The sequence below is a fragment of the Lytechinus variegatus genome, chromosome 19 (genome assembly GCF_018143015.1).
Source record: "Lytechinus variegatus isolate NC3 chromosome 19, Lvar_3.0, whole genome shotgun sequence".
Lineage (NCBI taxonomy): Eukaryota > Metazoa > Echinodermata > Echinoidea > Temnopleuroida > Toxopneustidae > Lytechinus > Lytechinus variegatus.
The window spans coordinates 3,610,231-3,622,196 of NC_054758.1; the positions used below are offsets into that span (position 1 = coordinate 3,610,231).

Here is an 11,966-nt window from a genome sequence, read left to right on the forward strand (position 1 = left end):
TTGCTTGTCAATTTTGGAAGGGCTCGGTTCCCACTCTTCCACCTCCCTCCCTTCTTCCTCCCCACTACTCCCCCCCCCCCTCTCTCTCCCTCTGTGACTCCCCCTCTCTCTTCTCTTTCCCTCTTTTATTTCAAAGACATATTCTTTATCATTTATTTATCATCTCTCTTACCCCGTCTTTATCTCTCTTTTCTTCTTCTTCTGCCTCTCTAGTCTACCCAGCTCATCTCTTTCATTCATTCTTTCCTTCCTTCCTATTCCTCCTTCCATCTTTTTTTTCTTCTTTCTTTCTTTCGTCCTTTCTTTCTTTCGTCCTTCCTTCCTCGGGTGCAATCCAAACCAGTGCTAATAGGTTATCTATAACTTCACGACACCAAATACCAATATCGCTGATATTCGCCAGTTACAAGTTGGATTTATTTCAGTACTACTTCGGTGCTGTGCGTTACAAAAATACAAAGAGTGTCAAACATTCATATTACATACACATTTCAAGTTTGATTGTCATACTGCAATTTACATCATCATTGTGAGGACTCGCCTCCAATAATTACTTCTTCATAACCATGAAAAATATGAAACTTCTAAAACATAATCGTTCTATTTCCACAGAATTGCACGCATTTCTTCCTTTAAACTCCGACATTTTTATAAATAAACAATCTATTGATTTTGATGCATTAATGATTTACAAGTATATCAAATATCAAAATATATCAAATATATACATCAGAAATAAATATAAACAAAAAACATCATTGAAATCTGATGTCAGGATAAAGCGTTCATGAAAGTATTTGCCCTTTTTCGATCAATGTATCTATAAGCAAGGATGTTTTAAGTGGAAACCAATTTAGAAAACAATCGACTGATAAAAATAAGGAGATAGATTAAAAGAAGGGGAATCAAATATACACAGCAAAAACTATGGTGTTAACTGGTGTACATAGAGGACCACACCAGTTATTTTACACTGGTGTTAAATTGTTGGTGTTAGTTTTACACTTATAGGTGTTATTACAACACCATTTGTTGTTACATTTACACTCTTTGGTGTTATGTTTTATCTCTATATGTAATTTTACCACCCCAGGGTGTGGTCCTCTATTTAACACCAATTGGTGTCAGTTTTAACACCGCAATTTTTACAGTGTAGGGTCTGTTTTCCAGGGCCCTGTCCACGGAGGATTATTGTATTGTTACTGGGGGTGCTGACCATTGTCACAGGCTCACAGCATCCCAAGTAACATTAGATAATCCTCCGTGGCCAGGTCCATACTGCTTTCATCAGTTTCCTAAAACGTGTGGATCTTTGTATCTGGGAATGATATTTTTCAGTTAATATGAATCATTGACTTGTTCTGGACTGGGATAAATGTTCTTAATTTGAAATTTCAACTTGTATACTGCGTACCATATTTCTAAAACGAATTCATTATTGATTATTCATCTCCACTTTTGCCTCCTCCCTCTTCATTGGTCACTTCAGGCGTGACGTCATTTCCAGCATGTTCCGATTCGAGAGATCCCGAAACGACCCCCGTACCATCTTTCTCATCTGCCTGACTTTCATCCACCTCTTGATTTACTTCCGGTTCATGAACAGAAGGAGCATTTTCGTCATTCACACCACAATCCTCATCAACATCATCACGAACTTCACCCGCTTGATCTGCTGCCTGAGTATTTTCATCACCCGAATGTTGTCCCTGTTCGTCATCATTATACAAATCTTCAACCGCACAATCATTGGTGTCCAGGTTTTCGTGATCCGAGTTATTTTCGACGTTATCAGATCGCCCATCGTCGCAGTCGTCATCGACGTCATTCAGGTTTTCAATTGATTTCGACGCCAGGGAATCCAATTGCATTTTAGTCGTCGCAGTCAAAGAAGGTCGTCGGTCTGTTTCCGTTTTCCAGTCTGTGACCGGCGTGTTGGCGGTAATGCGTAGCCCAGCGAGACTCTCCTGACGCTCAATCTCACGACGTCTAATCGCCTCCGGTAAGAAGCGGTCACGCGAGAGTTTAGAAAGCGGTGGTGACCGCACGCGAGGTTTACGCTCAATGCATGTCAGTGGTCCGCGTTTGCTTCGTTCCGAATCGAAAACGTTAGTTTCAATACCACCTCTGATGGCTGTTTCACCCGGCGTGAGGTGGTTAACCGATTGAGTTCTCAACCGCGGTGCATCTAACCGCGTTGTTGTGTTAGCGGCTACTGCGACTGTTGGCAAGCTGGGGAAGCTGTATGACCGCTTCATACGATGCTTCTCAAGGTTGTGAGACAGCTCCATGGCTATAACGTATTCCACACCGTGATGTCCCTTTACGAGTTTGTTCTCACTGGACAGGTCTTTCTGGACACTGGTCATTCTAGCTTTTGCCTGTTTGTGCAGATGATCAATCTTCGAATTCAGCTTCGCGCTTGGTTTCCTTACCGGCTTTGGCGGCGGTTTCTTAAGTGTCCCAATGGGTGAGCGACCGGCAAGACTCGAGCGTGCTGTCAGGTTCTCCAGGAACTTCTTGAAGACATAGTCTCTGGATTCCTTGGTTGAGTCGTTCGGCGGTGGCACGGAGTTGGTGATGGTTTGGTACTGCTCTCGATACCTTCCTGCGGCTCCTTTCAAGTTCGGCTCACCATACGGGCTGATAGCTATGTTCTCCCGCTTCTGATACACGGTATAGCTACTATACGGACGACAGGTACGCTCTTTCGAATCACCGCCGCTTCCACGGTTAGCATCTTTGATAACCTCACAAGTCTTCTTTGTCCTCTCTGTAGGAGTGGCGAAAGCTTTTCCTTGATCGAATGCATACTTAATCGGTTGTCCTCTACCGATCGAACGTCTCCCATCACCAGCATGACTCCTCATGGCTGATCTCGACGGTGGCGGCGGCGGTGTGGAATCAGAATAACCTCCCCACGACAGTACCGACATCGCTTTCGAACTCCTCGCCGTGCTCACCCGATTCCTGTCCCTCTCCGGGTCACCGTCGTCGAGATCGAAGTCGATGCTCCTCGTGGCGCTTTTGCTTCTCGCGCCTCCCCGACCGCGTTGACCCGCCCGACCTCGTGGCGACTTCGAACCGCGGTTCGATCTCGAGGATGACGTCGATGTGTGATGGCTGAGGGAGGTATCTGGACGCCATTCCTTCTCGGTCTTGATGATGTCTTGGAAGACACATTCGTCCTCGTCGGCAGGTGGGATGAAGAAGGTTGCGAAGTAGCCTTTCTTGCTACCAAGGCTCGCTGATTTCATTACATCTTCGTTCAGCAACATGATACCTGTAAGCAAAGACACGAAAGTATAATAATCAGTGACGTAGAATCGTCGCACGCACCACGAACCGTCCTCTCTGCGCACTTCGATACGAAAGTTTCGCAGAAAACGCATTTAAAGAAAAGCTTTTTTAAAACCAGCAAAAAGTGCACCTACAAGAAAAGCAAATTATTTTCCAGTGTCTTCGTTCGATAGTTTAGGTTCCAAAGTTTCATCCCTTATCTTTATATTTTCTTGAAGTGAATTATTTACGCCACAGTGGGCATCGTAACAGAGAGGACGGTTCGTGGTGAAATCGCCAGGCGCGATAGCGCACTGCATTTATTCCACGAGGACGGTTCGTGGTGGTGCGCGACGGAATGATGAAGGCATATTTATTGAAAATGATTCCTTTGTAATGAAGTAATTCTGAAACATTATGAATAGATTGGTAGATTGGTTGGTTGGTTGATTGATTTATTGATTTGATTGATTAATTGATTGATTGCATTTATTCTTTTTCATTCCAAAATTCAACAGAAGTTACAATGTAAGGCAAAACACAAAAATATAATATACAGAATTGAAAAAGGGAACCCACTGAAAAGCAAAGCTTTACAATAAAAAAACATGAATTTCAATCAAGATATATCATAGGTTTGGCATGCAGAAAAACAAAATAGCCAGATATTCTACAAATCTGTTATAAATAATGTAATAAAAACGATGCTATATCTACCAAATTGGAAGTGTTGTTTTTTCGGAAGGGTGTCTACATTATGTGCCAAGATGAACCTTGGTCTTGTTACAAGCAAGGTAATTAACCAGTCAAACCAATTCGACTTTTGTTAAAACTCATTTGGTGTGGAATGTTATCAAGTAACATTGATCGATATCCACTATCAACGGAATTTTCACTTAGATTAGGTTGGGTTTATACGATATCGCCTGAGGCTAATCGAGCGATTCATTATGATATAATGCAGATTCTGTATCGGGTATTGATCGTCTACGTTTAAGAGCATGCGAACGAAAAATCTATAGAATACAACCTCATCTATTCATATAGAATAATGTTTCGTTATGCTCTGAAACAGAAAATCACTCCGCGAAGATGGTGCTGAATAGGTTTGTAGCTTACAAAGCTTTAAAAACAAACGGCCCCCTGTCAAGCCAAGCTATACGCTTTCACAGAATATTTCAAAGGCACTGTTCTGTACCCTCGCAATTTCCATTTAACAGCTTGTTTTGATATTTAGGTGTTTTGTGATCCAAGCATATCATAAGCAAAAAAATATATAAATTAAGCAAAAATATATATTTTTTTGTTTTAAATCATATTTATTTCTTCATCATATCACATGTAAAAAATATATATATAACATGACATCAATAAAACTTAATTGTTTCAAGTTTACACATAAACATTTTAACATGGTAAAAAAGGAATATATATGAATTTTAAATGTAAACTTAGAATTAATCTGCTCACATTTCTTTAATCACGAAGGGATAAATTCAGAATAGAATCCGGGTACAACAACAACAGCAAAAATCTAAAATTACGGAAATGCACTTATAATCTGTATATAAAACTCAAATTAAGATTCTCCATACTCTTCAATCAAACTGATTAATGAGGAAGTTATATTAATAAAGTTATATCAATATATGAATTGACAGCCCCCAACCCCAAGCCAAACTATTATTGCACAAATGAAAACACACCATTTCTTTTTTTTCTATATGCACCGTCCATTTAATGGCGTTTGTTCAATGTTTTTTTTTTCGATTCACATCATCGAGCTAATGAGTGATTTACCAGCGATCTCTCTATTATAAATACCTGAAAACTATGTTGTAATCCAGTGAAACCCTATTATCTTAATACTCTGAGCACCAAAGCAAACGAAAAGAAGATTACATTTCTATTGGGGCGTTGCAAGAAACTTGCGATCAACTGCAAGTCAATTTTCGTTCACGAAATCAAGCATATGCCGTGTAATTTATTGTAATTTGGCGATTGATCTGCTCCATGAAACAAAGAGTATAATATGATTTGCAGTAGTTGAAAGTGAGTCAATCAATTGTAAAATCGAAACGCCCCCTGTGTCTTCCGTTTCGCTCGGCGGGGATCGAACCTCACAACCTGCTGTTCAGCGGAGTCCCATCGACCACTAAATAAGACATTTTTAAAAAATACCACATTCCTAGTTATTTCTCACTCTAAAGAAATATGTTTTTTTAATAGGTTGCTGAAATTTGCATATTACAATATGGTTTAAAAAAACGCAGTTGATACAGCAATCTTTCAGTATACCAAAATCTATCACAAACTTGGAATCTTGTGATAAAGATGGTCAAAATTTTCCTCGCTTCGCTCGCTCGCAACTTTTTATTACTTGTACGCAATACGTCTTCTCGAGCCCCCTCACAATTTTCTGCTCATTACGCCACTGCCAGATATAAGTTTATCTTTGAAAATTTTGACCTACCCTGTATGCTCTCCTTATCAAAAAAATAAAAAATAAATTTGGTGACCTTAAAAATCGGATGATGAATCTTTATAAATTCCATATAATAATATTATCGACGTCCTTTGTTAGAGCACTGTGGGTTAGAAAGATGGGTGATAAAATGATGAATGCATACAATAGAAAAGTCTCTATCGACAGGTGTACATCTCTACAGAGTTTCCGTAAATTCAGTGTCATCAACAATTTCATTTCTAAAAAAAAAAAGATGACCGAGAGCGCCAGGAAGTATTAAAAATGAAATGAGAGTTTGCAAGTGAATACACCACACGAGGATGATCGAACCAAAAAATTGCATGAGATGATTACAACGGTTTATTTTGACATCGGTATATAGCCATGAATTAGCTCCCGTATTTCATGTTGTTGTTTTTTCAATCGCATTAGTATAGGATGAGGTGGGCCAGTGGAAAGAAATGGATATTGCCATTACAGATCTTTCGGAAATCATTCGTTTGTCTCGCGAAAGGCTGTTCGTTTAAAAAAAAACGAAAAAATAGTTTGGTTATGATTTGATCCTGAAATGTACTGCACATTTCATTTGTTTTTTCTTTTTAAAAATAGAAGTTGTAATTCAATATCTACATGTTACTGAATACCTTCTAAAAATAACTAAATTGGGAGGTTATGCCAACAATAATTACGGGTCCTAGCGATTTGTGATATTTTACCACTCCAGAAAAAAAGGTCTTGTGTGCCAGTGGGTATATTATTAGGTTATTTATGACAGGTTAAAGCATAGATTCACGGGAAGGAGAAATTCGAATGCGATTGTTGCAAGAAAATAATGAATACAATTTTTTTCTTGATGATGCTCCTAATATTTCCAGGTTTTGTTGGGGTCAGACGCATCGCGTTCATTGCAGTTCAAGGAAAACGTTTCCAAGAAGCTTCAAACTTAATTCAAATTCTGTCGAAGTAAAATATTGTTTTTTGGACCGCATTCGCACTCTTTCGGAAAACGGCTTTTTAATCATGTCCGGATAAACCCATCTTCAACAGGTCCAGGACTCTAGATTTAAATTCGAGAACTTGATTCATAACAAACAAGGAGGACTTGTCATTTTTCCCGAAGTAATGACATAATTTCTTCTTGTAACCTGCAAGCGATAAATGGAATCCTGCACTTAAACCAAGTCAGCGGCAGAATATTATACCTCCAACCCCCCCCCAAAAAAAAAAACGAACTTTGGTTATAAAATGGAAAATAGGGTTACGTAAGTTAGGCATGAACCACCCCTCTTAACCCCATACCAATCTATTTTCTCTATCCTCTATCTTGAAATGTAACAAAATTCAGGGGCGGTAACTCCCCCTCCCGCTCCCGAGAGCTGCCCCTGAACCCAATAGGAAATATTTTACTGTGTTGTATCAACTTAACGATGTAGAAGAACGATTTATATTTCCTCTGGGAAGATGACAAACACGAAATTGCTATAGGTTCGCCATAAATCATAGTTAGCGGAACGAGGTTGTCTAAACTGAGATGTGGTGTGAAAATGGGAACTACCAACTATTTGGTAAGAGGGGTGCATGCGCGTTCCTTGTGTAATGTTTTGCCTCATTTTAGATAAAATGCCTGATCAATGGGTAAAATTTAATGCAACTTTGTGTCAATTTTGCATAGCATTTACATATTTGGCATATATCCAATTAACATTACAGGAGGCAATGTTGAGGGCACTGCAGCCCCCCCCCCATGCTGTTCAATAAACGTAGATACAAAAACGTTACAATCACAATGTTATTTCGATTTTTTTACGTGGCACACTTCCCCCACTTCCAAAACTGTTCCTTTCCACCAAATATTGGACTTATATGTATTCATGGACCTTATTTCATGGAACTTTTTATGAATCTATGTCAAGTAGCGGGCGGGGGGGGTGCTGGGGGCGCCAGGGTATTTTGAGAAGGATGCAGGTTAATATACTCTTTTACTGCAAAGGAGCTATCGGTACCTAATCATACTCCTCTCAGAGTAAGATGAGGGACTAATCCTGATGGAATGAGATTTCAATCTTTCAAGAGTGAATTTTACCTCTTTTAGAGTGAAAGTGTGCATCTGGGGTTTTTTATTTTCACGCCAAACAAGGTAAAATTCACTCTTGAAAGATGAAAATATCGTTCCATCAAGATTGGTCCTTCATCTCTGATAGGAGTGTGATAAGGTACCAGATTTGTTCCTTTACATTTAGAGAGTGGATATAGAGTTACGTGACCCTGAGTTCTAGGCCAATTTATTTGCTTTCCCCTTCCCCCTTTTTCCCTTTAATAATTTCCTCCTTTTTCACTAATTGAAAATTCATGGGGCGACCGCCTCCTGTCCCTTCGAAGCGCCGCCCCCGCCAATCATCTTTCGCATATCTAGGAGTCAGGATAAGTTTTTATACACACTTTAGGAAAAACGGATCCGCATTATTTCCTTCTTTATATGATTTTGTCGTGAAGGCATAGGCGGCGGAAGAGGGGGGGACGTGTCCCCCCTAAATTTGAGGAAGGGGGGACGGCCCCCCCCTAAAATTTGTTGTTGATGACCTTTTTTTTTTTTGCTTGTCAATTTATTTTCCTATGTCCCCCCTAAAATTTTTTGGTTCAGAATCTTTTTGCTTTTTTGCTTTTGTCAAAAAAAAATTTGTTGTCCCCTCCTAAAATTTTTGGCTTCCGCCGCCAATGCGTGAAGGTGATGTATACACAAACGCTAACAATTTCCCGATTTTTATCAAAATAAATAATCATTCGTGTATATTTTCTTTACCCTCAATGTTCGGCTTTGATCAATGTCAACATTCATGTTCACTGGGCAACATGGTGATTTATTGACATATAGTTGTGTTATGAACCGTACTCTTAAAGATTCATATCCAAAGTCGATTTAAATTTGATTCTTGAATTAAAAAGTCTGATATTGTCGAGTTCCATCGAATGAACTGCCAACAGTAATATTGTTTAAACTTTAAAAAACAACTTGTTTAAACAATATGAATGACAGGCTTGGACAGCGTTGCTTGAAAAAATGAAACAACGTTTTATAGTGTATGGAATTGCCCATCTATCATGTCTATTGAAATCGTAAAGTCTGCAAATGTTGAGGGTGTCAAAAGGTGTCAATATCATGGTTTTCCAAGAGTTATACATTAAAAGCACCGTTTTTAAATCTTATACAAAACTGTTTCCTATATAAATGCTATATGAACATTATAAAGTAGTTGTTTTACAGTTTAAACAACCATGCATGCTTAAGATTGAATATAAAAATTAAAATTTTGTTTCAGAATTTAAACATTTGTATAAACTGTTAAAGCGTTATGTATCAAAATTTGAACAGCGTTTTTGCTCTGTAAAGAGGGGTGTCTGCGAGGTAGACTATCCTCAATTTGTTGAATTTCAAAACTAGCAGGGAAGGGAAAGAAAGGGGGTCAGGGGTCATGACCTTCACCTCCATGTGACATTGAATGAGAGGATTATGTTAAATCATGGGGGCTTCATGCGATACCAGTATAGATTTACGCGACTGGTATATGGAAAACATAGTATGGCTCTTATTTTTTCCTTGATTTTTTTTTAAATCTACTTATATAAAACAAAAAGTAAGAATACTTATGAATATTTCCTTCATCTCTCAGGTTACCAAACATTTAGTCGCTTTATCTGTAAATAGTGACTTTATACACTGTAAAAACCGTGGTGTTAAAACTGACACCAATTGGTGCTAATAGAGGACCACACCCTGACGTGTTAAAATTACACTCTAGAGATTAAATATAACACCAAAGAGTGTAAATGTAACTAACACACACCAATTTAACACCGGTGTAAAATAAATGGTGTGGTCCTCTATGAACACCGGTTAACACCACAGTTTTTGCTGTGAACGTTTAGTCGTTTTATCTGTAAATAGTGACTTTATAATGTTTGATTACTATTTAAATTTTATTTGTATTGTTCATATTTTGTAAATCCAATGTTATTCAGCCTAATTAGCTGCGATGTGGATATTTAATAAAACCATAATAATGAAATGAAATGTATGTCGTTTAAAACTTCATTTTCGTATATACCAGTCTGTGTTATTTTATATATTTATAGTAAAGAGTCAACATAAAAATTATAAGTTTGATGGGTAAAATTTTGTTAATATTAGGTGAAATACATGTTTCATACAATTTTGAATATTATAAACACTCTAATAATATTTGATATTACACGGGACCTTCAATATTTAAGAATAACTAGTTTCATTTTGCATTTATCATTTTTTAAATAATTTTCTTCATAATTTTGCAGTTCACTTTTTACATCACTTCATGTCATTTCGCTATATAATAATTTATGGAAAGAGTAGAGTATATTGTCACAATTATCAATGTAATAATTGTTTACCGAGATGATTAATCCCTCTCAGGATCAAGCAACCTTTATCAAGCTAAATCAAATACTGAATACCAATTAGGCCTAATTTGTACGAAAATAGCCCTTATTAGTTTATATAAGTTCATCCAATGTAGGCATCTAGGTGTAGACGAACTCACGAAAATCGCGCGATACATGATTCCCCGTTTCTAATAGTATTTAGGTTTTTGTTTAAATCTGGTCATGATTAACAATATAGAACATTAATATCATACATGAATTTACCTAAATCGGGTCATTGAACGCATTGTTTAACTTAATATACTAATTAGGAATTGTCAGTATATGGCCATTTATACGAGTTCAAATTCCAGTATCAAATTCACGCCGCACACTTCGATGTGCATACAGTATATAATTTATATAATATTTCACAACCATTAGGCCATAGCACATACACCTGCACAAGTTAATATATAATACAATACAAAAGTAATACAGTAACATAATATATATACCTGTTTGTTTTGGAGTTGATCTGTACGAATTCTCTGTATCACGAAAGGGCTAATAAACCAAAAATGTAAAACAATATATCATACTTCCATTTCTTCTAATTGGCTCGTGTGATAGACTCCTGATTTCATCTTAAAAACGCTTTAAATCGAGAGATTTCGATTCAACCATCTCCCATCTTGTTTATTGAAAAATATATGTGAGCAATGATAAAGGCTGGCCGAGTGTAATCCTTTTGAGAGGTGACGATCCATTCACGATGGTTCAAGCAGCGCGAATCGGCTTTTATCTTTCACGCTATTGAACCGCGCGATCCGGCTTTACACATCAATAGAAGCTATAAAACTCCAGCATAGCAACGCCTGGATACGTCTGACGCCCACTTGCACAGCCGGCCGAGGAGCTACCTACCCCATAGCCGTGGTGGTACAGAGATCGGTGATCGAGTATTGATTTTTGTGGGGATGAATTGCGGGAGGGGGGGGGGCTGTTAAAGAAGGGGAGGTAAGGTCGACCTCCGAAAAATACCCTGAGGTCAGAAAGGGTACTCGAATCGATGAGTAGGATAAAGTGGGCGATGCACTCTGGATAGATGAATAGGCCTAATACGTATATAGGTTGTTTTCGAAGCGGGATGAGTATTGAGATGGATAACTGGTCCCCACCCCTGTGATCCAATCCCACGTAGGCCTAACTATTAGTTTTTGGATCACCGATATCAGCACAAAATCCCAATTTTAATGAACGAAAATACTCTACCCGGGGGTCTTACTATCCTCGACGAAGAAGCTTTCGTGGTCCAGTGGATATCTAAGGTAATGGATCACACGGTTTGGGGTTCGAATCTTGTTGTGACACCAACATCATTTGGGCGTTAATCCTCATTTGCCACACTCGATCCAGGTGATGTAAATCGGTTGGGGGGGGGGGTTACTGCGGCAGCCCGAACACGTACTGTGTTCGGGCTGCGAATAGTTTCACCCAAGTTCACCGGATCCGGACCGGATCGGCCAAAAGAGATTCGGGAATTTAATGATTATTAATCATATGGTAAGAAATTGAAATGAAGGAATCAATACATACTTACAACTTAAGCCGGAATATTCACAATCCTCAAAACGAAGAAGTAATGTCCCAAAACTAGGCAAAAATGGAGGGATGTTTTTCCGACGTGCATTAAAAGTCGTTTGTACAGGAACCAATGGAGGATCGATATAGCCTTTTGACGAGGCAACGGGATAAATTTGATTTTTGTCAGCAAACAGGCGAAAAAACAAAAACAAACAATAAAAGAAAAATATACTTAAAA

General features: G+C 38.4%; 1 protein-coding gene across 1 annotated transcript; it reads right to left on the bottom strand.

Annotated features, from left to right (window-relative positions):
• Positions 1-400: 400 nt before the first annotated feature.
• LOC121405888 lies at positions 401-10,939 on the bottom strand. The gene is made up of 2 exons (XM_041596878.1): positions 10,660-10,939; positions 401-3,283 (listed from the first exon to the last, which is right to left on the bottom strand). Exon 2 carries the CDS (start codon positions 3,276-3,278, stop codon positions 1,443-1,445), a length of 1,836 nt encoding a protein of 611 aa, XP_041452812.1. The 5' UTR covers positions 3,279-3,283; positions 10,660-10,939; the 3' UTR covers positions 401-1,442.
• Positions 10,940-11,966: the final 1,027 nt, after the last annotated feature.